Genomic DNA, 27,222 nt, shown 5'->3' on the forward strand with positions numbered 1-27,222 from the left:
TGTCCCTGTATTATTATTCTTTATTAGATAGCTCTATGTGCCAGTGTCACTATATTACTAAACTGCCCTATGTGCCATCGTTCCTATTTGCCGTTATCCTATATTATAACATCCTATGTGGCGATGTCACTAAAATATTCTTTATTAGAAAGCCCCGTGCCATCATTCCAGTGTGCCAATGTCACTATATTACTATTATTAGAAAGCCCGATGTGCCAACACTCCTCTGTGCCAATGTCATTCTATATTATTCTTTATTAGAAAGCCGTATGCCACTGTTTCTCTGTGCCAATATTAGTTTAGTCTTATTTATCAGAATTTATTATTAACTAGCTGTACCCGCCACACATTGCTGTGGCCAACCTTCCCTCTTTCTCTCCTTTTTTCCCTCCTTCCTTCACTCCCCCTTTCCTTCTTGCTTTCCTTCTCTTCTTACTTCCTTCCTTCTTTCCTTCCCTTTTTCTTTCTCTTCTGCTGCCTCTCTTTTCTTCACTCCCTCTTTCTCTACATCTTCCCCCCTTCCTTCGCTCCCTCTTTCCTTCCTTCTTTTCCTTTTTTCTTTCCTTCTCTGATTTTCCTTCCTTCCGTCCCTTTTTCTTTCCCTCCCTCTTTCTCTCCTTTCTTCCTTCTCTACCTCTTTCCTTCCTTCCTTCCCTCTTTGCTTCCATGCTTCCTTCTCCCTTTCCTTGTTTCTTTCCCTCCCTCTTTTATTTATTTCTTTCTCTTCTCCCTTTCCCTCCCTCTTTCTTCCCTTTTTTCTATATTGTCATTTAGCTTTCCATCATTTAGCTTTTTGGGGCTTTTTAAGTCTCTTCTGCTGCGTTTTGTTGTGTTTTTATGAGTGAAGGACATACATTGGGTTGTTAGGTGTCTTGTGTCCAAATTTGGTGGCAATTCGTCCAGTGGTTTTTGAGTTCTGTTAATCCCAAAAACGAACATTACATTTTTATTTATATAGATTAGAATTAGCAGGGTGAACTACAACTTCCATCCTGTTAAGTCAGTCCCCCAAACTCCTGTTTGATGTGTGCCATAGGAAATGGTAGGAAAGGGTTAAGCGAGAGTCAGTGTGTGGGGGTCATGCAAATTCTACACCAATGGAGAGTGAAAGGAACCCTGGGATGTGGCGCTTACATTAACCTGCAGTGTGCATTGGAGGGAGGGCCATTGATGTTTCCTGAATGGTGGAAAGTATAGCTCTTTGTGGATACAGGAGTCTGTGTAAGTGGACACCTCCACTACATACACATTTTTCACTTTTATTATGTGTATAGATAGATTAGAATTCCTTATGTTGTTCCTGTTTATCAGTGGAGCACTCAGGCTTCAAAAGTGCATTATGTGTGAGTTGGAGGCGGCGTTGGGAGTCAGATGTGAGGCATTTATTTATTTTGTATCAAAAGCATTGCATAAATTAGTTAAAAACCGATAAAAAATAGAATAAGCACAAGCAGCTAAATATCTTTTAACCAAAAATTGGGAACAGCGATTGCACTGTCTGTAGCTTCAAACAACTTTTCCTCTGTACATGAGGCAGGACATTGCGGACAAGCATACAGATGAGGAGTTGTCTGTTCTGCTCCACAGTTGCACAAGGTGGAGGATTCTTTTAGGTAGTGCCATTTTGCAAGGTTTTCTTTTGATCTGCCCACTCCACTTCTGAGGTGAGGCTGTCCAGCGACTTCCAAGGAAGAACCTCATGGGGAGCTATGCAATTGGGATTTCCTGGTTAAGCTGCCCAGAGGGATACTCTTGCTGTTGCTGGGGCATAAAACCTTGGGAATTGGTTCTGCTCTTTGAGTGCTGCCTTAGGTAAAGGAAGTGGGCCTCTGGCACCTGAACTGGGCCTTAGAAAGCAGTGCCTTGGGCCCCTCAGGGGCCTCCATGAGCTATAACGGGAACTAAAGAAGGAAGCATAGAATCGTAAGAGTTGGAAGAGACCTCGTGGGCCATCCAGTCCAACCCTCTGCCAAGAAGCATGATTTGTGCTCATCCACAGCTGTCTAGCCACCTTCATGCCAGTGTCATTTTCCCGCATCCGCCAAAGAGAGGGAGGCAATGAGGCTCCTGATTGGCCAAAGATGCCTGCCTTTAGGAAACAGCAGTCTCGGGCGCTTGGACATATCTGGAAGGCGGCCCCTATTTCTTCTGGACTTCTTTCTGGGAGGACCTTGCATTGGGATCAAGCAAAGTTGCTTTGAGGTCGTCCTTCGTTGCCGTCCCTTAAAAAAATAAGTTTCAGGATAAAATCCCACAAGGGTGAAGCATTTATTCCATCCAGCGCTCTCTCTTGTTCGGTTTATGGGGCAGTGACCCTTCTGGACCTTTCAGAGGGGTTTCAGCTCAAGAGGAGGAAGAGGAGAAAGGCTGGGCTCTGGAAGCAGAGGGATGATCCAGGCCTCCTTACCCAGAACATGGCTCTGAGAGAATAAATAAGACCTAAAAACATTCTTACACGGGTTTCAAAGAACAGAATCCATGTTAAAAACTTCAGTAATTTATATCACTTTTAAGCAATACTATATATACAATGGAAAAAAGAGACATGCATAGTCCAAATACAATGTTGAAAACAGCGTTTTTCATAACAAAAAAAAAAAGAGTCCCCAAACACTCAGTTAATAACATGTACATGGATTCAAGGACCACCCTCTTTGTCTGTTGCACACCGTTTATTGAACAATATGCCTAAGAGAAGTAAGAAATGAGTCCGTCCCCCCTCCCCAGTCTATACAGTGATTGAATCTTGGATTTCTTTAAATATTTATAGGAATTTTAGAGCTTGCATGATTTACACTAGAATTGCTTTTTCTCGTTTCAAGTTTCACGTCAAAGAATTAAAGAAAAGAATATATCTCTTCCCTGTTAAAATATGAATGGGCCCGGAAATGACCGTCCCTCTTCCTCTCTTTCCTTTTATACATCCAAAACTAGTCTTTCCCCAGATACGAAGCTATAGGTTTTGCATCGGCAACAAAGGCTGTGTGCGCGTCTGCGAGTCTGCAAGAGCCGATTCCTATCTGTTCTGAGGGCAATTCATAATAATTAGAATAATTAGAATAATAATAATACTTTCGGTCGCCTGCAGAGCTCAAGACGGAACGGGAAAGAAACCTTTCGATCGAAAAAAAGAAGAAGGATGTGTCAGGATGTGGCATTTCTGGATATCGGTTTTCTTCTCCGTTAAACGCAAACGCTTAGTCTTGAAATTACAAATAAAAATATGGATATAATGGACTAATTCCCCCCCTTTTTAAAAAGCAATATTCAACAGTAACAACAAAACTTTAAAAAAAGAAGAAGAAGAAAGAAACCCACAACAAGAACAACAAAAAGAAGAGCCATCTGTTGGCTTTAACAAAAAATATATATTCTTTGTTTTGAAACGGGGGCCAAGCAATGGGTCCTTCCCGATGGGTCCAAACAGAGCCTCCTCCTCTTCCTCCGAGGCCCCCCTTTCCTCTTCCGGCCCAAAAGGGTCCAAATGGAAAGCCGAGGGGGGGGGGCTACAAGCCCTCCACGAACTTCTCCAGCGTGTCACCCCCCGAGGCGTCCCCCCCAACCAGGGAGAGGTCCCCCGGCAGGACGCCCCGGTTGGGAGGGTTCAGCTGGGGCAGCATGGCGCTCTGCGTCTCGGGGGGAGGCCCTCCCCCCAGGTGCCCCGGGTCCAAAGGCCCCCCTGCCAGCCCCGGTAGCGAGAGCGGGGAGCCCGTCTGCGGGGAAGGGGCCACACGGGGGGAGGGGCTCGAGTGCGGGGGAGGGGGCTGTGACTGGGGGCGGGGCGACTGGACCGGGGCCGGGGAGCGCACCTGGCCGCCATGGGGGGGCTGTCCAGGGTGCAGGGGGGGTGCAGGCCCTGCAGAGCTGGGGGGCTGTCCGGGCAGCAGGTGCCCCTGGGGGCTCATGGGGTTGGGGGGCCCCCCAGGGGAGCCCATCAGAGGGGGCACAGGCGGGGGCTTCATCTGCTGTTGCTGCTGCTGCTGGAGAAGCCGCTGCTGGAGGGCCTGCTGCAGGCTCGGGCTGCCCTCGGGGCCCAGAGAGTTCAGGGGTCCCATCGGCCCCATAGGCAGGGAGAGGTGCTGCTGCTGCATCCGATGCTGCTGCTGTTGCTGCTGCTGCTGTTGCAAGGCGGCCTGGGAGTATCCCACGGGGCCGGTGGGCTGAGGGAATTGGCCATGGGCCCCCATCCCGGGCACCCCCTGCTGCTGCTGCTGCTGCTGCTGTTGCTGCTGCTGCTGTTGTTGCTGGAGCAGCTGCCTGCGCAGGATCTCCCGGTACTGGGGGCTCATGGCGGCCATGCTGGGGCCGTGGCCGCCGCCAGAGTTCATGAGGCTGAGGGCCTGGCCCTGGGCACCAAGGGCCCCCATCCCTTGTTGCTGGGGAGAGAGGCCCGGCCGAGGGACCCCTGCCGCCATGGTGCCCACGTTCTGCAGGCCCGGCTGAGCGTGGAGCCCCTGTGGGGGTGGAGGCTGTTGCTGCTGCTGCTGCGGTGGTGGCTGCTGCTGGAGGGCTCCGGCCTGCGGGGGCTGGAGGCCCGGCTGGCTGGCCACGTACTTGGCTGTTCGTTGCTTGATGAAGGCAGCCATCAGCTGTGGGTTGGACTTTAGGATGTTGAGCACCTGCTGCTGCTGCTGGGGGGAGCTGGGGGACTTGAGGGTCCGGAGCAGCTCGTGCAGGGCGTTGGGGGCGATGCTGCGGGAGGGGGCTGACTGCGCACCGCTCATCCGAGGGACACCCACTGCCTGTGGCTGCTGCTGCTGAGGAGGCGGCTGCTGCTGGGGAGGCATCGGGAGGACCGGCCGTGGCATCCCTGGCTGCAGGGGGGCTGCCTGGGCCATGGGGGCGGCTGAGGACCACTGGCCGGAACCCAAGACGGGCATCATGGGGCCACTGCCAGCCGAACCGGGGCGCGCCACGCTCAGGCCAACTGGTGGGGGTTGTGGAGGCGGGAGCTGCTGCGGAGGCTGCTGCTGCTGCTGTTGTTGCTGGAGGGTGTTCAGGGCGCTGAGGGATGCAGGGCTGACCAGGCCGAGGCGCCCAGGGGGTAGGCCGTTGCTGCTGACTCGGTAGAGCTGCTGTTGCTGCTGCTGCTGCTGTTGTTGCTGTTGCTGCTGCTGTTGTTGTTGCTGCTGCTGTGCAGCCTCGATCTCGATCTGCCTGGCAGCCTCCACAGCTCCAGGGGGTGGCTGTGGGGGCAGTGGGGGGCCGGGCACCTGGGGGGCAGGCTTCCCAGATGAGAGGGGGGCCGGTGGCAGCGGGGGACCCTGAGTCCTGCCGGGGAAGGCGGCCGTTGCCATGCTGACAGGGGAGGGCTGGGGCGGGGTCTGTGGGGCGCTGGGCGGCTGCTGCGTGGGAGTCCCGGGGGTGGCTGAGGTAGGCGAAGGCAAGCTCTGCTGTTGCTGCTGTGGCGGTTGCTGTGTCTGCGGAGGCACGCGTGTTGACATGGTGGCCATCCTTCGGCGCATGAGCTGGGCCTGCTGCAAGCGGTGCTGGATCTGCTGCTGGCGGAGCTTGTGCTTGATGTTGAGGCAGAAGGGCACGGGGCACTTGTTCTCCTGGCAGTGCTTGGCGTGGTAGCAGCACAGGGCAATCAGCTGCTTGCAGACCGGGCAGCCACCGTTGGTCTTGCGCTTGCAGCCCTTGGTGTGCTGCACCACCCGCTTCATCTTCTGGCAAGAGGGCAGCGAACAGTTGGCGTTGCGGCACTGGCATGCGTGCACCAGGGACTGGATGCAGCGCTGGATGCTTAGCCGACGCGACTCCTGGGGGCTCTTGGACTGTGCCTCGCCCTGGCCGCTGCCCCCACCGTCGTCGTCCAGGCCCAGGCCCCACTTGACCATCTTGTGCTCGTGGTTCTTAGCGTTGTAGCAGTTGATGCACAGGTCGTAGTCCTGAAAGGCAGGAGGAGGCGTGTGAATGTGCTGACGAAGACTATTTGGACCCCACTTTCCCCCCTTAAGCCAGACTCAATATACACAAAAGGGAGGAACCAATGCACCTCCAACCCAAAGGCAGCCAAGCAAGGCTCAGCTGAGTCTGCCTTCCCAGAGCTCCCCCTGGTTTCCCCTCAGTTGCCTCAGACTAGCCACTGCCCCAAGGTGGGAGATCTGAGCCTGGGATCCAGTTGCGCTGTGTGTGGCAAAGAAACACAAGCAAAGGGAGGCCGCAAAGGGCCTCCCCCACCAAAACTCCCACAGGCAGCCCATTCCAGGAAAACATCCTGAGCAAGGAGAGCGACTGTGTGCATGTCCTCCAGAGCTCCTTCCCTCAGAGGGCCAAGCAGAGCCTCCCTTCCTACTGCTGCTGCTCACCTCGCAGACGGTGCAGTGCCAGCGCGTCTCGACATGGTGCCGGCACTCATTGCAGGTGTAGACAAAGCGGTCCTGGCCCTGGGTGTGCAGCTCCACCAGCATACAGAGGGTAGACCACTTGGAGCGCCGCAAGGAGGAGAACTCCCAGTGCTTGTCCCGGGCTAAGGTCAGGAAAGCATCGCGGCCATCCATCAGGTCGCAGCTCAGCATCGGGTCCGGGTCCACGATGGGTGGCAGGGTGTTGACCACAGGGCCGGCATGGAGGTGGATCACAAAGAAGACCTGGGGGGGGGGAAGGGGGTGGTCAGAGAGTACTGCTGCAGTGGGCAAAGCAGGAGATGGGGTGCGCTGCGCTACCTTACAACTGGGGTCTGGAAGGAGGAAGGGGAGTCCTTTGGCCTCTTAAACACTGCCCTCCCCCCTCCCAAGTGAAGCTGACTCTGGCCCACTTTCTCAAAGCAAGGCCTCAGTCTCTTGTAAAGATGTCATCCACTGCTATCTCAAACACATTACTCATCCAGGTGCACTTAGTTTGGATGCACAGCTTGCTGGGACTGTTGCGACATCAAAATACCCTGAAAGATTTTCTAGAAATCCCAGCCACAGTGAGTCCGGCTGGCTTCCAAGGGGACCCCCCCAAGGCCCTCCCCCCACTTCCCTCCTTGTGCTTCCCCACTTCCACTTACCTCCTTGTGCTTCTCCATGGTGGCATAGAGCTTCTGCGAGAGGTCGTTGGAGACATTGGGCAAGGTGGGCTTCTTCTTGTTGGCCCTGCTGATGCTGCTCTTGTTCTTGTTGGTCTTCTTGTTGTTCTTCTTCTTGGCATTCTTGCTGTCCCCTTGGCTCCCCTGCAAAATGCCAGCAGGCTGCTCTACTTGCCACGCACCGTGCCATTTAATCTCAAAAAGCCAAACCCTTGGCCTTTTCTGGGCATAAGCTACTCTATGCTTTCCAAAACTTATATACATAAAATACTGATAATAATATTGCAGTGTAATACAATATTATACTAATAATAATACAATAAAATAATTGTATATTATATATTACATGTAATATTACTAATATTGCAGTATAGAGGTATAGTACAATATAGGAATATATAATACTAAGATTGTACTATGCTAACAATATAATATATTGCATGTATATATAATATTGACATAGTACAATATAATATGAATAATAATAGAATATAAAAATATTATATTTGTATATTATATATAACATGTAATATTACTAATAATATTGGCAGAATATCCAGGTATTTTCAGTATAGTGGTGTAGTTCAATATAGTAATATATAATACTAATATTGTACTATGCTAACAATATAATATATTGCATGGACATATAATATTGACCATAGTGCAATATAATATGAATAATAATACAATATAATAATATAATATTTGTATATTATATATAACATGTAATATTATTAATAATATTGGCAGAATATCCAGGTACTTTCAGTATAGTGGTGTAGTTCAATATAGTAATATATCATACTAATATTGTACTATGCTAATAATATATTGCATGCCCATATAATATTGACCATTTTATTATAATGTAATACAATATAATACAAATAATAGTACAATATAATAATATAATAATAATAATTGTATATTATAGATATATTACATGTAACATTACTAACAACATTGGCAGAATAGCCAGGTACTTTCAGTATAGTGGGGTAGTTCAATATAGTAATTTATAATACTAATATTGTACTATACTAATAATATAATATATTGCATGCATATATAATATTGACCATTATATTATAATGTAATAAAATATAATACAAATAATAATACAATAATTTTATATTATAGATATATTACATGTAATATTACTAACAACATTGGCAGAATAGCCAGGTACTTTCAGTATAGTGGTGTAGTACAATATAGTAATATATAATACTATTATTGTGCTCTGCTAATAATACAATATATTGTATATACATATGATTTGTAAGCTGCTCTGAGTCCCTTTCAGGGTAAGAGAGGGTGGTGCATAAAATTACTAACAACATTGGCAGAATAGCCAGGTACTTTCAGTATAGTGGTGTAGTACAACATAGTATATATATAATACTAATATTGTGCTTTGTTAATAATATAATATATTGTATGTCCCCTTCAGGGTAGGATAGGGTGGTGTATAAATATAGTAAATAAATAAATAAACAATAAAGTACCTGGATATTCTGCCTTGTGTCAAGGGAAAGGAGGGAGGGAGGGATGGAAGGAGGGAGGGGGGGTATAGGGAAGGGAGTGGGGTGCCAGGGAAGCTCCACCACATTCCTCTCCAAGTCTCCCAATCTCTTGCTGTCCCTTGGCTCCTTGGCAAGGCACAGCAGGAGGCCACTCAAGCTGCCCTTTGGCCTCTGAAGGCCAGACCTCCAGCCCGCCCTCCCTCCCTAACCCTGGCCTCCCATCCGGTCACCTCTGTTGTTTCCCCGGAGGCGCTGCTCTCCTCCTTCTTCCTCTCTTCCTCCTCCTGCTCTAGCTCCTTGATGCTTTCTTCCAGCACATTGGGCCAGAAGTCGCCCTCGAAGTACGGCAGCTCCTTGGCACTGGTCAACCGGTCCTCCGTCGCCTGCTTGAAGATGTCCTGTGGAGAGAGCGGTCCCCTGCGTCTTTAACACGTCCAGTGTGGGGCAGTCACTCCGTGGCACCAGGCAGACTGCCCCTGCCCCACCCGGCCCCTCCAGAACCCCACCTTGTAGTCGTGGATGATGCGCTCCGCAAAGGCCTTGTCCAGCATCTTCTTGTACCACTCTTGCAGGCGCTTGGGCTTCGGGATCTTCTGGTCGGGAGGGTGGCAGTGGAAGATGTAGTCGTCCCCTTCGCTGGGAGGGCAGGCCCAGATGTGGCCCGTCACGTACCTGCAGCGCATCAAAGCAGGAAGCCCTCTGGTCAGTCCCTTTCACCCTAGTGTGCACATGAACCCCCCGCCTCCCTCTATGTAACAACAACAACAATTGGGTCGCTTTGAGTTTTCTGGGCTGTATGGCCATGTTCCAGAAGCACTCCCTCCTGATGTTTCACCCACATCGATAGCATCTTGTCTGTTGGAGGCAAGTGTGAATGTTGCAATTCACATTAATCAAGGTGTCCAACTGCAACATTCACACCTGCCTCGAGCAGACAAGAGTCCTTTCTCCCACCCTGGACATTTCCACAGTTATATAAACTCCACTTGCCTTGTATCCAACAGACTTCACAACCTCTGAAGATGCCTATCATAGATGTGGGCGAAATGTCAGCAGAGAATGCTTCTGGAATATGGCCAGACAGCCCAGAAAACTCACAGCAACCCAGTGATTCTGGCAATGAAAGCCTTCGACAACACAACAATAACGATTTTATTCTTATACCCTGCCACCATCTTGGGGTGGCTTACATATGGGACTGAATGTCCACAAGACACCAAAGCAAAAAAAAAATCCATTAAAACAAAAAAACAATTAAGGTAAGAACATAATGAAATATATCAATCCAGATATGCCTCCAATTTGGGGGAATTAGCGTCGGGGAGAGAGGAGGAGGAGGAGGAGGCACCAATAGGCCAAGCTGCCAAGGGACCCCCCAATAGGACACTCACCCCAGTTTCCTAACGTACTCCAGGTACCCAATGAGGATCTCGTGGTATACTGCGGTTCGGAGGCATCTTGGGCGGAAGAAATGGATGCTGTCCAAGTAGGAGATGTAGACGCGCCTGCAACCAGAGATCGGAGGTGGTGGGCAGAGGCTCAGCCAAGGATGGAGGGAGAAAGCAAGGGTGCTTCCTGAGGGCCACAACATGCGGGGCCACTCCAGGGTCCCTGCTGTCTTTCTCCTCAGGGAAACCATGGCCCTCTTCTCTTACCAGACTAGTGAGGGGACAGAGAGCAGGAACAGACGGAGGGAGGGAAAGGTGGGGCCTCCCACCACTCCCCGAAGCCTCACCTGGTGTTTGGAGGGGGGCAGTCCCAGCCGTACTCCTGGACATGCATCCCAAAGAAACAGACGTCTACCCCATCAATCTCCTCAAAGGCAAAGAGGGCCTTTGTCCGGTAGGGAAAAGACTCAGACATCTCTCGAGAGTCAACAAACCTGTAAGGAAGAGCGGTGTTTGAAGAAGAAGGGAGCCGGAGCCTTAGAGGCTTCTGCGATTGCCAAGGGCAAACCCTGAGCCTTTTGGGGGCTGAATGACCTCCCCACAATCAGGTGCGCATGGGGTTTGCACCATACAGTCGGTCTTCATAGCACTGAGCCCAAGTCAAAGAGGAAGCTCCGCTTGGAGGGAGTTCATCTCTCATTCAACTGCATTGACTCCATGCTATGGGATGCAGGGATTTGTAGTTTGGGTCAGCCTGAAGGCCTTGCAACATTACATCCCCCAGGTCTCCATAGCATTGAACCAAGTGCATTCATCCTATAGCAGATTTGCAGCCCAAGGTTTCCTTTTTTCCATTGTTTTGGTGCTCTAACACTTTGAGTTTTAAGGAAGGGACTCTAAGCAGGTGGCCGCCGGACATTCAGCAGGCATCCTTTTTGGAGTTTCTGGGTTTTGAGTCAATGCAACAAGAGGGTGTTGGGAGATAGGTTCGTGAAGTGACTTATAGTTTTCCACTCATGCCCTCCCAGGACAAAGCAGTGACACAGAGGCAAGTAAAACCTAGCAGAGTCCATTCAGAGCAGAAACGTTGAGCCAACTAGTTAGCCAGCTGGTCAGCATAGTACAACGGCAATGCCTGACCTTCTCCACAAGCTGTTTAGGAAACCCACAGATTTAGTTTTTCACCCAAAAACCATCAGGAGACTTTAATTTTCACCGCTGAACTATTTACACAGTGGTATAATCAGAATGCATGGATTCACAATCAGATTTGCACTTACTTATGACATGTGTCGTGCGTTTTATAATTTTTTTGGATATGTTGTGGTTCAATGGTTATGCCTTTTGCTATGTAATGTTTTTGTTTACATGTTCACTGCTTTGGGTCCCAATTGAGGAGAAACCTGGGTTCCTTCATTTCTGTGCAGGGAGAAGTCTGGCTGCTGTGATTATATATTGCAACAGTCTCCTGCAATCCTTTAACTCACTCAAGTTTCTGAATCATCATAATATGCATTTGCCCTTGGAAGAATCAAAGAAGTTGTCCTTGTGTTGCCCTATGACAATATAATAAACCTGTGTATCGAGGGCGACTTCTTTGAATCTTCCAAGTACAAATGTATATGATGATTCAAAAATTTCTGGGGGAAAATATCCAGTTCAAACCTGAGACTTTTCTACTTCAAGTGAGTTAAAGGACTGCAGGAGATTGTTGCAATATATGATCACAGCAGCCAGTCTGCTCTCTGCAGAGAAATTGAGGAACTCTGCAGCACCAACAGAAGCCTGGATGACAAAAATGGGAGACGTGGCCAAGATGGATAAACTCCCTTGCTTATTAAAGGAAGGGACGCTGGAAGCATTTTTGAATGACTGGAAACCTTGCATTGACTTTTTGCATGAAGAAGAAAGGGATTTGCGAATTTTAACTTTTGAAAAAACAAAATGATTAAACAGTAAGAAACCGGGAGGGAGATGCCTATATTATTTGTAGCTGAATGAAGATCAATCAGAAGTCAACTACTTTTCTTTTTCCATGTATAAATATGTGAGAGGAAGCCACAGGGAGGAGGGAGCAAGCTTGTTTTCTGCTTCCTTGGAGACTAGGACGCGGAACAATGGCTTCAAACTACAAGAGAGGAGATTCCATCTGAACATTAGGAAGAGCTTCCTGACTGTGAGAGCCGTTCAGCAGTGGAACCCTCTGCCCCGGAGTGTGGTGGAGGCTCCTTCTTTGGAAGCTTTTAAGCAGAGGCTGGATGGCCATCTGTCAGGGGTGATTTGAATGCAATATTCCTGCTTCTTGGCAGGGGGTTGGACTGGATGGCCCATGAGGTCTCTTCCAACTCTTCGATTCTATGATTCTTATTCTTTTTCCTATGCTTTATTCCTGTGTTTTTCTTTGTTTTTTGCACCTTTTATATTTCAGTTCTATAGTTCTTAATACTATATTCTCTCAGATTTCTCCCCTTTTTCTATTTTCCTTTTAATGTAGCTTTTAAAATTGTTAGGGAGAGGGAGAGAGTCTTCCAAGGGCAAAGCAGTTTGGTTTGTACTTGATTCGAAGCAGTGACCTTGCATCTTCCCCAAAAGGACTGACCCTGGGACTGGCCCCCAAGCGCTGCCCCTCGCCTCTGGTTTTCTTGCTGGAGCCAAATAGAGGGGGATAAAGGCCCAGAGGCAGATGGCGGCACTGACTCCTTCACCGCACAATCGGAAGGAAGCGAGCCCAAGGCACTCACCGTGACTTCATCCCCGGCTTCACCTCCACTGTCTTATCGGAGCTGGCCACGACACGCACCGAAACCTCCCCAGCCTCCGGATGGTTCTGCCGCCGCAGGAACTTGTTCACCCGCTCCTCCAAGTGGTTCCCCAAACGGGTGGCCTGCAGCCCTGAGGGAGGGAGGGAGGCAGGCCATGAGAATGCATCTGCACTACAGAATTCACATAGCTTGAAACCACTTTAACTGACATAGCTCAATGCTATGGCATCACTGGACTTGTGGTTTCACAAGGTCTCTAGCTTTCTCTGCAAAAAAGTGCTGGTGCCTCACCAAGTAGTGTCAAATAGCATTAATTTGACAGTGTAGTTCAGGCATGGCCAACCTGGGCCGAATTTTGCTCGTGCCTGGTGTAGTTGAAGTCCAGGTTAATTGTTGTTGTAGGGCTTGCGTCTATACAAGCTTATGTTACCAACTTTTCCCTCTCAGTCTCAAAGGTAGTGTATATGCTTTCTAAGTGTGTTGCTCTATCACAGTAGTTCCCAATCCATGGGCTGTGAGACCTAAAATAAGGTCCATGGCCGGGGGTGCATGCTGCCATTGGTTGAGAGTGAGAGAGAGAAGGAGAGGGAGAGAAAGAAGGAAGGAAGGAGGCCAGTGCTACTACCCTCGCTCTCTCATGGCTTCTCTGGCGCCGTTGAAAGAGGGCAAGAGAGAGGAGAGTCCCACAAAGTTGTTGTTGTTGTTGTTATTTTATGTCAGGGGCAACCAGACATAAAATAATAATAATAATAATAATAATAATAATAATAATGATGATGATGGTTGCCCAGGGGCAACGATAAATAAATAAATAAATAAATAAATAAAATTTTATTATTTTACTGACACAAAACTGCAGTACGTCACAGCAAATGAGATCTATATGCTTGATTTCATATCACAAAATTACAAGTCGAACACTTTCCAAGCGTCTAGGACTGTGTGATGTATTTTCGATTGATGCGTGCAGATCCAAGGTGGCCTTTTGTATTTGACAGATTGTGATTTTGTCTATGTTTATTGTTTCCAAATGCTGGCTGAGATCTTTTGGCACAGCACCCAGTGTGCCAATGACCACTGGGACCACCTGTACTGGTTTATGCCAGAGGATTTGCTATTATTATTATTATTATTATTATTATTATCATCATCCATTGCCACACATCAGTTATAATTGGAAAGCAGTTCTTTGTAATATTGTTTAGTACCCCGAAGTAGTAGTAGTAGTAGTAGTAGTAGTAATATTAATAATAAACTTTATTTATACCCTGTCACCATCTCCCCAACGGGGACTTGGGGTGGCTTACACAAGGCCAAGCCCAACAGTACATTACAGTAAAATAAACCAAGACAACAATACGCACAATACAATTAAATCAATAAAAACATAAGAATACAATAAAAACAGCACAAACTAAACACAATGTAAAATCAATCCCAAGGGCGGGCCACATATGCAAGTTAAAATAATAAAACTCAGGATGAGATTAGAGATAAAGAAGTAGGAGACGGAATAGTGGAGACAGGCCTTCAAACAGAGAGGGGGAAGTGCAATATAAAGTGCAATATGAGAACAAACCTTATGGGAGGAACAACAAAGGGAATATCATATCACTCTCCAAAGGCGCAACGGAAAAGCCAAGTTTTGAGATAAACTCGTAGTAGATAAACTACTACTAGTAGTAGTAGTAGTTGTTATTATTAGCTCCCATTGCCACAAATCAGTTGTAATGGGAAACCAGCCCTTTGTAAGACAATTTAGTCCCCCAAAGTTTGTTGCTGTGGTTGTTGTTATTATTATTATTAGCAGCTCCACTTTTTGTATTCAGCCCCCTCCCCTACTTTTTTTTTTACATGAGTGTTAACAAAACCCACAGATAATAACACAGCTGCACCAAACATTTTTTTCTTGGTGTCTTTATTTTTAGGCCTGTTCCTGGGGTTATTTGGGGTGCTGATTCGGAAAATTGTATTGGATAAACCGTACCGGCTCTAGCTTATTACATATGGTTTTCTATGGGCGAGCAGATGGCAACTACTGGATGGCATATGTTCTGTATCAGAAACTTGAGCTGATGGGGTCTATCCAATGCAATTTTCTGAATCAGCACCCCAAACAACCAAACCGAATCTAAAGTTGATCAAAAACTAATTTGTAACCCTTTCGGTACTAATGTTGGGAGAGTGGTCCCTGTTCAAAAAAAGGTTGGGAAATAGTGCTCTATCAGATCTTAACCAAATTCCTTTTCTTTGGGGAGGGGGGAGGTGAGGTCATTTGCCAATGAGGCCACTGTGATTCTGGGCTCTGCAGTCCAGGAAACAGATCCCCTTATGTTTTGCTCCCCACAACTATTGACATCTCTGGCCAGACAGCAGACAGCGCGTGGGTGTTCAATGGCAAAACAGCTGAAGAGCCCCAGACTGGGAACAGGGGGTCCCTCTGAACACTTTGTCCCAAGGAGACTGGCAGCCCTACCCAACCAGGGGCCTCACCCTCCCACCATCCATCCTGGTTTAAAAATAAAAGAGGTCCAGGTGCCAGGCGCAGACCCCCCACTTACTTTTGGCACTGAATTTGTTCTCTTTACGGGTTCGGCCGGTTTTCTTCAAGCAGTTGTCACAGACAAAACTAAAAAGAACAACCAAAGTTTGAGTTGGGGTGAACCTGTTTCACCACCACACTGGCAATAATAGCAATCATCATCACCATCATCAGCACTATCATCTATCTTCTATGTATATAATAAAAGTCAAACTACATATGAACGTACCTAGCTATCTATGTATTTTCTAAGATCGCTCCCTCATCCACAGAGCCCTCCGACTCCCGCCAATGATACATCTGGGCCAAACTTGCCATACAGACCCATCATGACCATCTTAACATACTGGTGCAGTTTGAGGGGAAATGATAATTGATGACTGAAGTTATAGTTCACCCACAATCTCAGAGCACTGTGGACCACACAATGTCATCCATGTTTACCATATTACCAAAGAGTCATATGGGACCATTCTTAAAATACAAAGACTATTTCTAATAAACAACATTACAGAATCCCTAACACAAGAATCACTGGGTACCAAAGGTAAAGGTTTCCCCTTGACATTAAGTCTAGTCGTGTATGACTCTGAGGGGTAGTGCTCATTTCCATTCCTAAGCCAAAGAACCAGCGTTGTCCATAGACATCTCCAAGGTCATGTGGCCAGCATGACTACATGGAATGCCATTACCTTCCCGCAGAAGCGGTATGTATTGATCTACTCACATTTACATGTTTTCGAACTGCTAGGTTGGCAGAAGCTGGGCCTAACAGTGGGAGCTCACCCTGTTCCCCAGATTCAAACCACTGACCTTTGGGCCAGCGAGTTCAGCAGCTCAGTGATTTAACCCAATGCACCATCAAGGGCTCCTAGGCTACTTTATATCTATCTTTATCTTACTTACTTACTTAGGCGATCCCTCGCTTTCCGAGGATGATTGTCTTCCAGTGTTCTTGTGTTCTCATATCTATATCTATGTCTATCTATATCTCTAATAAAAGTGAAAATATGTTTGTGTGCGATTTCCAAGATGGCTCCCATTTCCAGAGAGCCCTGTGACTCCTACTGACGATTGATCTGGACCAAATCTAGCACCACAGAACTATGATGACCAACTCTGCATAGTGGCTGGTTCTGGGGGAAATTGACCCTGGATGATGGGAGTTTTAGTTTATCCCCATATCCTTATGCGTTTTTTAATGGGACCATTCATTAAATCTGGGGAAAAAACCAATGACTTTTCTAGTATGTAACGTTACAAAAGATGTAACCCAAGCATAGTTGGGTGCCTAACCTAATAGTAGCAGCACTAGTAGTAATGATAATAATAATAACAGATATCTTTGCACTATGTTCTCTTCTTGAGACAACAATCCTCACAGATAAAGACCCAATTCAGGGCCTTCTGGGTAGAAGCTCAAGTGAAGCGCTCTCCAAAGCAAAGCCGTCTGTCTTTGAAGCCACTTACCCTGAAGGCCAAATAATATCGTAGTGTAAGACACATATCTGGTGCATCTTCCGTCCACATTCCTTGCAATCCACAAAACTAAACAAGAAAGTAAGAAAAAAAGCAAATATATATATATATAAGAGAACAAGGAATAATAAAAATGAAACCATTTTCAGCAGTATGGAGTATTGTAAAACACTGGAATTCTAAAATATCGCAATTTGATTAGGACCTGCTTTTTGTTTTAGTGCTGTTCTGCCACAAAAGGCCCAAAACATTTCCTGTAATCATTTTTGGTTGCTGACCAGTGAACACTTACGGCTCTGGGTCCAGCGTGTCATTCTTCTTCTTCTCAAACTGATCTTTTGATATCGTTCTGTAAACAGAGAAAGTCAGGGAACGGGTTAATTGCAGTTCTGCTTCAGTTAGGGCCCCAGAGCAGAGAAGGGGTTCCTATAAAACAGCTATACCACAATGAAAGGGAGGTAATACATTTATTATTATTATTATTATTATTATTATTATTATTATTATTATTAATCTGACACAAAAACACAGTATGACACAATAAATGAGACATATATGCTGGATTTTGTAACACAAAATCACAAGTCAAACAGTTCCCAAGCGTTTAGGACTGTTGTTGTTGTTATTATTATTATTTTATCTGCCTTTCTTTTTCTCCTATTATTGGAACTACAAGTGGCAAGCAGCAAACATGATATCATACAAATTGAAAACAAAGCAAAGGCAGGAAAATATGGATATAAAAATGAGAAAAAACCCAATTTCATCTCTGTGTCAAGAAGTCTAAAAATTAAAATAGGATATAGTACAAGCAGTCCCCAAGTTACAAATGACTTCTAGGTAGGAACGAGGCTGAGCCAACAGGAAGTGAGAGAAATCTCTCCCTCAGAAGGAAGGAAAATCAATTCCTGGGGAAAAGGTGCCTCCACTAAAGCTTTATCTCCAATCCTTCTTTTCACAACAAACCAAAATTTTCAAAATTCAATTATCAAAGGACAGAAAGTGAGGTGAAATCTTCTGAACAGGGGCACAGGCAGCAAAGGAAACATCATAGGAGTGTTCACCCTTTCCTATGCTTTTCAAAGCTAAAAGACATACATTTTTGGCTTAGCTGCACTTCAAAAATGTACCTGTTCTGACTTACATACAAATTAAAGAACAAGCTTACAGAACCTATCTCTTTTCGTAATGTGTGGACTTCCCAAATAAATATAATTACAATAACATTCTAGCTGATGAAGAAACACAACCTACAAACTATCTATAGACCTGCTAAGAAAATGCAACCAATGCTACGTTCAGCAAGGACCAGAGAAGTCAACCAGAGAAGTCAGCTATAGCGGAGAATCTGATAAACCAACCTGGACACAGCATATTATTTCATTTTTAATGTTTTTTTTATTGCAATGATATCCATCTAATACATAGAAATAAATTTACTTTATATACATCCATAAACCATTACATTTTGCCCCCTTTTTACCTCCCCCCCCCCTCCAACTTTACAAAGCATTTTAAGTGCAGCCAGTCTAGGAATCTGTCCATTTTCTCCTTTATCTGATCATTAGCTTTCCCTTCTTCAATCCATTTCACAACAGCATATTATTTGAGAACACATATTATTTGGACACAGAGAAGCCATTGAAATCCACAAGAATGTAGACAACTTCAACAGAAAGGAGGAAATCATGAAAATGAACAAAATCTGGCTACCAGTATTAAAAAAAACCTCTGAAATCAGGACAGCAAATAAAGAACAAAAATAAAAACAGGGGAATTCCAGACAAGAATCAATCAGGGCCAGCTAACACCTCCCAACAAAGGATTCCCCCAGATGTGAATCAGCCAGACCTCGAAGCTGCAAGGCTTTGCAACGGTAAGCAAGGTGATTAATTACAACATTCACAAGACAAGAGTTCTTTCTTCCACCCTGGACCTTCCACAGATATAGAAACCTCCTTTGTTTAGTTTCCAACAGATCTCACAACCTGAGGATGCCTGCCATAGATGTGGGCGAAACATTAGGAGAGAATGCTTCTGTAACATGGCCATACAGCCGAGAAAACTCACAGCAATCCAATGATATTCTAACTTTCCAGCCATTCCAAGAGAGGGGCTGGGGCAGTGGGGAGGCTCAGGTTGGAGCCCGTTCTAACCGAATCTCAGGGTCGGAGGAGACCCCCAAGGGCTGTCCCTTCAGGTCCCGTTGTGTGGGATCTCCGGAGCACGACTTCAAAGAGCCTCCCCCTGAAACGCAGAGGGCATCTGCTTTGCAGGCCTTTGACCCCGATGAGGGCAAGGCTGGCAAAGGAAGCAGAGCACCCCTTCCCTCCTGCTGGGTTCAGCCTGGGCCCCATAATGCTGCCTTTAGTTTGCTTGCTTGTTTATTCCTTTAATGAGTGGTAACTTACGTCTGGGGCTGAGCCGGGTCATCGCCCAGGGTAACGTTCTCCCCCTGGATTTCAGTGAAGCATCTCTCGCAGAAGTGGTACCTGTCAGCAAGAAGGCCATATTGGGGTGAACTGGTCCGTCACAAGACATGGCCGGCCAAGCAAAGGAAGCAGTCAGCGTGGCCGGAGGGAAGCAGCGTTGGTCAGTTGGTGGACAGAGGGGAGGGGAGCAGACAGACAGCACAGACAGACAGAAGCAGTCGTAAGACACAGACAGCAAGACAAGACAGAGCAGAAAGACAAGCAAACGACAAGGGGAAAAGGAGAGCCTCCAGTCTGCCCAGTGACGAACTGGGCCCAGAAAGGCAGCCAAAGGCTATCTTGCCATAGCCACCCATTATTCAATCCAAGGAGGCTTTGCAACTGACTAGGAGCCTGTTACACAATTTTAGTATTATTATTACTATTACTACTACTACTATTATTCATACCCCATTTTTGCCTCTCTAAGCAGATTACAGTAATCCAAAACAATAACTATTTAAAATCCCCCAGTGGCGCAGTGGGTTAAACCCGTGTGAAAGCAGGACTGAAGACCAACAGGTCACAGGTTCGAATCTGAGGAGAGCGCGAATGAGCTCCCTCTATCAGCTCCAGCTCCTCATGCAGGGACATGAGAGAAGCCTCCCCACAAGGATGATAAAACATCAAAACATCCAGGGATCCCCTGGGCAACGTCCTTGCAGATGGCCAATTCTCTCACACCAGAAGCGACTTGCAGTTTCTCAAGTCGCTCCTGACACGACTAAATAAATAAATAAATGAAAAACCTGAAGATACACAAACATTCAAACAGAATGATATATTAACAGCATTAAAGCCTTGAAAACTTATTAAAATGTATTATTATTATTATTATTATTATTATTATTATTAATTGTATTTATACCCTGCCCTTCTCATCCCGAAGGGGACTCAGAGCGGCTTTACAATAGGCAACAATTAAATGCCACATAAATGGACATAAATAGAATAAACATATACCTCAAAAACATAAAATTAAAGACATCTAAACATTACAAACTATTATTTTTTTAAAAAACCCCACACAATCTGAGATCATAGTTCAGGAACCATTCCAGTCCTGATTGCATATATTCCATGGGCTTATAAAAGGGGGGGGGGATGTAATTTCAGCAGGTGGGGGAAATGTTTAATTTGTGTGCATCTACACTGATTGATTATGGAGTTTGAAACTGCTTGAACCGTGATTGCTCAATACAATGGAATCCGGGATGTGTAGTTTGGTGAGGCACAAAAACTACACAAAAGCCATGTTCGCAGGACCCCGGTTTCTTTTGACCTGGGAGAAAAATGCCACCCTCCCCAACAAGGCAGCCCTGGCGCAATGCCTAGGAAAGGAAAGCATGAACGGCAACACAAAGGAAGCTGCCCAGAAGAGGCTGCAAAAAGGAAGAAGAAAGCAACAACAGGAACAAGAAGAAGGAAAGGGGAGACACACAGAGATGCGGTCCTGCCCGCTGGGATAGTCCAGATGGCTTGAATTTGTCCATCTCCCCAAGCGCCCCATGAGAAGAGGGCCACTTTGCAAATGTGCCACACAGATTCCACGTGGACTACTGACCCAAATTGAATGCTTACCTTTTAGGAGCTAAGTGACCTTGCCAAAATGAGGCTGAGCATTAGATTCAGGTCACACCATCACCTTAGAACTGGACCAAAAGGGGAAGCTGCTTCAGGGGAAGCGGAGCTCCTATTTGAAGGATGGCATCTTTCATTTAATGACCACGGCTCAATGCTATGCCATCCTGAGACTTGTTGAGGCACCAGGGAAGGCTCAAGACCTTGTAAAACTACGGCTCCCATGACTCCATAACATTGAACTGAGGCAGTTAAAGCAGATTCATTCTGCAGCATAGATGCACCCCAAGGTTTTCCTTGCAATTGCTGAAAGTTTTGGTGCTTTAAAGAAGGAATTCTAAGCAGGCAGCAACACTTTTGGCCGAATTACAAGGAGTGAACCTTTTGTTGCTGTGGCAGCAAATGCTCTTTTTGTTTTTTGTTTTTGTTTCAGGGTTTTGAAAATTGAGGTACGCATTAGAGACTCAAGTCAATATGGTAGTACCACATGCCCCCCTGGTCCTGGCTTCCAGTGAAGTGAGAGACGGAGAGAAGAAGGGCTTACCGGTTCTGGTAGCTGTAGTAGGCTGCATCGCGGGGAATGGTGCAGAGCTGCTTCCCATAGCAGCACAAGGTCTGGGGAGAGAACTCATACTGCAAAAGAGAAGACAGAGAGAGAGGAACAAAGGGAGATGGGTCTCCTCGGCCACAAGCCCTTTTCACACACACTGTTCCTCTATCTATCTCCTGGTGTTTTACCACTTTAGATCTTTGTGGACACTCTACTGATGGAGGCATCCTCACACCAAACATGGGAGCCCTCAAATCCAAACTGTCCAAGAGACTGAGGCAGCTGTGACTCAGCATTTGGAAACTAAACACACTTCACTGAGTACCTATGTACCAGTGTTTTGGACTCCAGCTTCCAGCATTCCTAGCCTTTGCACAAGCTGGAAGCAGGGGCTTCTGGAGGCTGGAAGCTCAACCACCTGGAAAAGGGCCGCAGGTTTGACCCTGCTGCTCTACATGTAATTTTACATGTAATATATAATTGTATATTATATATTACATATTATTAATAGTATTGCAGTATAGTGGTATAGTATAGTAATATATAATACTAGTATTGTTCTATGCTAATAATATAATGTATTGTATGTACATATAATATTGATCATAATATTGTAATACAACATAATAATATAATAATTATATATATTATATATATTGATATATTACATGTAATATTATCAATAATATTGCAGTATTGTATAATAATACATCATAGTAATATATAATACTAATATTGTTCTATGTTAATAATATAATATATTGTATGTGCATATAACATTGATCATAATGTTGTAATACAATATCATAATAATTATATATTATATATTACATGTCATATGACTAATAATATTGCAGTATAGAGGTACAGTACAATATAGTAATATAGAATAGTAATATTTTGCTATGGTAATAATATAATATATTGTATGTACATAAAACATTGATCATAATGTTGAAATACAATATAATAATATAATAATTATATATTATATATTACATGTCATATTACTAATAATTTTACAGTATAGATGTACAGTATAATATAGTAATATAGTAATATATAATACTAATATTATGCAATGCTTGTGCTATGCCAATAATATAATATATTGTATGTACATCTAATATTGATCATAATATTGCAATATAACATAATAATTATATATTATATTTCATATTACTAATAACATTGCAGTATAATATTGCGCTATGCTAATAATATATTGTACATACATATAACTTGTAAGATGCTCTGAGTCCCCTTTGGGGTGAGAAGAGCAGGATATAAATGTCGTACATAAATAAATACACCTCAATAGACCTCTTGAAAAACATGGCAGTAAAAGAGACATTCTTTTTTTTTTAATGGATGCAACATAGAAGAGATCCTTTTTGTGCTGGACCAATGGGTTTGGAGATATCTCTCCATTAAGTGCCTTTTGTGACATGAAATGCATATTTTTAAGGGTTTACACAAAATTATTTCCCAAAAACACAGCCCATGGTTTGAATCAGGCCTTTAAATCCAAAACAGAAACATTCCTCCTGTGCTATGATAATAATAGAAACGTTCCTCTCCACTGTATGTGACCCATGCCCAAGAGTTTCAGGGACAGAAAGAGAGGCCGGAACAAAGGAGTACCAGGTCTGCACTTTCTGAGAAAGCTCCCATTTGCATTGCCAACCGGGGGGAGGGAGGGAGGGAGGCACACCTTGCGTCCACAGCAGTATCCCAGGGACTGCATGACGGGGTCGATCTCCTGCTCGAAGACCTCTGCCAGCTTCGTGCAAAACTTGTAGACCCTGGAGGTCTTGCGGTTGTAGAGCCAGGCATTGTTGAACATCAGCCAGACGTCCTCCACGTACTGCCAGGGCTCCTGGTACTGCCCTGTGTCCAGCTTGCGCTTGATGGTGGACAGGTCCATGGGGCTCTTCACAATATCAAAATAGTCCTTCAGAGAAAGGTAGGGGGAGAGGGAGAGGTCGGCTTCGGTGAGGACCCAGTTTTTCTGAGAGGACCCCAAAGGCAGCAGCAGGAAGAGGAGAAGAGGAGGGGGAGGAAGGGCAGCTCCACTGTCAGGAGTCAATGCTGAGCCAACATCAAACCGGCTTCCAATCCCCCACCCCTCCCCGGAGCAGAACGGGGTGGTTCTCTCATCTAACCAGCCTGGTCTGCCTCTCCCCCAGGCAGGGACCCCCAGGGTCTCCATGAAGGTTGACTATCAGAAATATTAAATATTAACTAGGTATTTTTAATTACAAAAATGTGAGTCAAGCACTGAAAAGGTTAAATGAATACAATGAGTCAGCAAAAGCTAATTGTATTAATTGTGTTAATTGTAACTGTGTGTTTTAATGTATTGCTTTTTGGCATCTAATGCCTGCCTACTGTAAGCCGTCCCGAGTCCCTCTTCAGAAGTGAGAAGGATAGGATAAAAATTCCCAAAATAAATAAAAGCAGTACAATATAAGCTGGTGTGCCTGTAGCTTAGTAGCCTCAGTCTGTGAGAGGTCGCTGTGGGAGAAAGACCTCAGTATGAGAAGGCCTCAGTGTTAGTTTGCCTCAGTGGGAGAAAGGCCTCAGTGTAAGAAGGCTTCAGTGAGAGAAAGGCCTCAGTGTTAGTAGACCTGATGTGAGAGAAGCCCCAGATCGAAGGCCATTGTGTGTGAAGGCTGCTGTGTGTAAAAAAACGACTGTGTGAAGCTCCTGTATAACTTTGGTGTGACAGGAGGCTCTGTGAGAACGAAGCTGTTTTTCTGCATGAGAACGAAGCCTAGCATGAAAGCAAGGAAGGAAGTATAAAGAACTTTATTTATGTTGTGCAAACCTTGATCTTATAAATAGTGCAACCATATTATTTTGCTATAAGCTTCCTATGAAATAGTATTGGTCTGTGTGTTTTTGTTCTTTTTATCACTTTTGGCTACTGGTGCTGGATCACACTGCTGCTAAGTTACTCTGCTGTGCACTTATGAGGAGGGCCCACATACCCAACACTGATCTCCCTGCTTCCTCCCTCCAATCCCTACGTACCGGAATGCCCAGCAGCTGAGGGTCCACCGGCTGCCGGAAAGGCAGAGACTCTGGGTCCTGGCGGTAGAGGGCCTCCAAGGTGGGCATGAGTGCCTGCCGCAGCTCTTCAGGCTTAAAGACTGTGGAAACAGTTGAAAACAGTCAATGCAAAATGATGATGCCAGTCAGTTCCACCTCCACCTGAACTAAGGAACTAGTACATCTCCATCCACCTATTGCTGGTTGATGGAGTTCAATGCTGCAAAGAGGGAGGGGAAGGGCCCTCGTGAGGTCGCGGGAGGGCAGAAGTCACTCAGGGGGAAGAGACCTTTCCAATGGGCCATGCTGCAGTTCCCTAAATGGTCGTGGCCAGGAAACTCGTGACCCCCGCCATGTTTCCTGTCTCTGGCAGAGAAGGCAGGGGCGCCCCCCCCCAACCAATCATGGGGCACTACAAGAGACTCACTCTTTTTCCGAGGCTGAGAGGGAGACGTGGACTGAGAGGTAGAGCCACTGCTGCTGCTGCTGCCTCCTCCGCTCCCTCCACTGTCCTCCTCCTCCTTCACCTCCGGCTTCCTGCCTTCCACCTCCATGGGCTCTTGTTTGCCTTCATCTGCACCAGGTTCCTCTTTGGTTTGCGTGGGCCTCACTACTGCTGCCGCCTCCTCCTCCTCTGGCTGGAAAGGAGGACAAGGCCAGGCCCATGGTCACCTCTCCACCACAAGCCACCACGCTGATCAGATTCCCCATCAGTGAGGAAAAGAGCCCCAGGTCCCACCCCTACCTCAAGTTTTGGCTCCACTGGGGCTTCGCCACACTCCGACTTGGCTTTTTCGGCCCTCACTTCGGACTTCCCCTCCGGCACCGGCGCCTCGTGCCCAAACGGCTGGGCCCCGAGGTCTGCACCGGCAGCGGAACCTGGGCTGGGCACCCGGCTGTCGACGCTCCCCGCTGCGGCCTGAGAAAGCTGGCAAAGAGGAAGGGGAGGGGCGCTCATGAGAGGAGAAGGGGCAGTCCCTGCTCCCATCCATGCACCCAGCAGCCCCAGCGCCTTTCCCTCCTCAGCAGAAGGCTGCTTTCATGAACTTGAGTATTAACACAATGCAGCCCACAATACACACCCTCTTTGGGAACCTACTCTCCTTTAAGGAAATGCTATGGCTTCTTCTCTCAGTGATTAGGAGCACATGGGAAATGGCCAGAGCAGGGCAGAGGGGCCTGAACACTTACATGGCTTTACAAAAGTAGAAGACGTTTAGAAGGACTGATCCATGAAGGCCTACCATCCCCTGCAGTCACTCCAATGGGAGCCCCATGATCTTGGCTCAAAGACAGGATGTGTGTGCTTGGGAGGGGGCAGATATCTCTATGCCAACCACAGTTAGAGGTGAGTGGATGTCTGTCTGTGCAGTGGGCAACCCCCACCGTTCCCACCTCTTCAAGGGCCACACAGGAAATGCCACACAGAAACATTCCGGCATACTCACTGGAGTGGAGGGTGCCTGAGACGGCGCTGGAGCCTGGGCTGGCGGCGGTTGTGATGATGGCGGCGGCTGCGGCGTTGGCACAGAGGGGGGCTGCCCAGGGGTCCGGGGCTGAGGCGCTGCCTGGGCCTGCCCCGAAGGCATGCTCTGCAACTGCATGGTGGTGGTGGTGGTGCTGGGGGCTGAAGGGGGTGCAGGCGAGGGGCCTTGTCCCAAAGGGGGCAGCGGTAGGGCAGGCGCCGGTGGTGCTGAGGGTGGAGGGATCATTCCCTGGACCGTGGAAGGCATGGAAACCGCAGTTGTGGGCAGAGGGGCCGCAGGCTGGTGGAGGGGTGACGGCTGTGTGATGGAGGAACAGGCAAGTTGGTTGCTCGATGGCCCCAGGATGCTGACGGAGGCCGGTAGGGAGGCGGCTGGAGCCTGGCCCTGCGGAGCAGATGCGGTTAGCCCTAAAGCCTGTACTGCACCTGCAGCGCAGGCTACCCCCCCCCCCCTTGCCCTCAGGTATCTTGCCTCAGTGGTCCAACTCCCACTACAGGCCTGGACCCTTTGGCTGACCCCTGTGGGCCTACCTGCGAGGAGGCTCCTGCCTGGGCCTGCCCCATGGCAACACTGAGGGCTCCACCGGAGGCGGCAGGGAACTGGCTCTGACCGAGGAACTGGGTCTGGGGGGCTGTCGGACCCATCAGGCTGTTGGCATGCGCTGCCATTATGCTCTGCGACTGAGGCATCCGGGAGGGAGACAGGGCCATCTGGGAAACAGAAGCAGGCAGGCGCCATAAGGGTCTGGGCACTGAGTTCCAAGAAGTAAAACATGTCTCATAGCCAAGAACATAAGACCAAAATCTGCTCCTCCTCCTCCCTGTCTTCAGGTGCCAATAGTCTACATGATATTTATTTATTGATTGATTTATTTACCACATTTATATCCCGCCCTTCTCAACCCCGAAGGGTACTCAGGGCGGCCTTACAAACAAAGGCAACAATTCAATGCAATATATTAATACTCAGTTCTTGTGGGTTTTTTCGGGCTATATGGCCATGTTCTAGAGGCATTTCTCCTGACGTTTCGCCTGCATCTATGGCAAGCATCTTCAGAGGTCTGCTGGAGCTGGGAAAAAGGGGTTTATATATCTGTGGAATGACCAGGGTGAGACAAAAGGCTTTTGTAAGTTGGGCTAGGTGTGAATCTTTTCAACTGACCACCTTGATTAGCATACAATGGGCTGATTAATACATCGGTAAATAAACAACGTTGAAATCAAACCCATTGAAAACACAGCAATAAAACATCAATTAAAATCACATGATCCAAATCATGTTCCAGGACCAGTTAAGTCATCATTATATTAATTTCTGGTCTCCTATTGCACTACTCCCATTACTGGCCAAAAGCCTGATCCCAG

General features: G+C 46.7%; 1 protein-coding gene across 1 annotated transcript in view; it reads right to left on the reverse strand.

Annotated features, from left to right (window-relative positions):
- Nucleotides 1-2,481: 2,481 nt before the first annotated feature.
- The window catches only part of LOC137095508 (CREB-binding protein-like), a 40,625-nt gene continuing 15,884 nt past the window's right edge, over nt 2,482-27,222 (reverse strand). The window contains exons 13-31 of the mRNA XM_067462262.1: nt 26,389-26,568; nt 25,820-26,242; nt 25,117-25,299; nt 24,799-25,009; nt 24,354-24,472; nt 23,032-23,271; nt 21,312-21,400; nt 19,127-19,207; nt 17,008-17,064; nt 16,707-16,784; nt 15,256-15,323; nt 12,674-12,824; nt 10,280-10,426; nt 9,936-10,049; nt 9,051-9,216; nt 8,775-8,942; nt 6,998-7,159; nt 6,312-6,593; nt 2,482-5,891 (exon numbers count right to left, since the gene is read on the reverse strand). Coding sequence (XP_067318363.1) covers nt 3,507-5,891; nt 6,312-6,593; nt 6,998-7,159; nt 8,775-8,942; nt 9,051-9,216; nt 9,936-10,049; nt 10,280-10,426; nt 12,674-12,824; nt 15,256-15,323; nt 16,707-16,784; nt 17,008-17,064; nt 19,127-19,207; nt 21,312-21,400; nt 23,032-23,271; nt 24,354-24,472; nt 24,799-25,009; nt 25,117-25,299; nt 25,820-26,242; nt 26,389-26,568 — 5,304 coding nt within the window. The 3' untranslated portion in view covers nt 2,482-3,506. The remainder of the gene's footprint in view (nt 5,892-6,311; nt 6,594-6,997; nt 7,160-8,774; nt 8,943-9,050; nt 9,217-9,935; nt 10,050-10,279; nt 10,427-12,673; nt 12,825-15,255; nt 15,324-16,706; nt 16,785-17,007; nt 17,065-19,126; nt 19,208-21,311; nt 21,401-23,031; nt 23,272-24,353; nt 24,473-24,798; nt 25,010-25,116; nt 25,300-25,819; nt 26,243-26,388; nt 26,569-27,222) is intronic.

This window comes from Anolis sagrei, chromosome Y (assembly GCF_037176765.1).
Source record: "Anolis sagrei isolate rAnoSag1 chromosome Y, rAnoSag1.mat, whole genome shotgun sequence".
NCBI classification, from domain to species: domain Eukaryota; kingdom Metazoa; phylum Chordata; class Lepidosauria; order Squamata; family Dactyloidae; genus Anolis; species Anolis sagrei.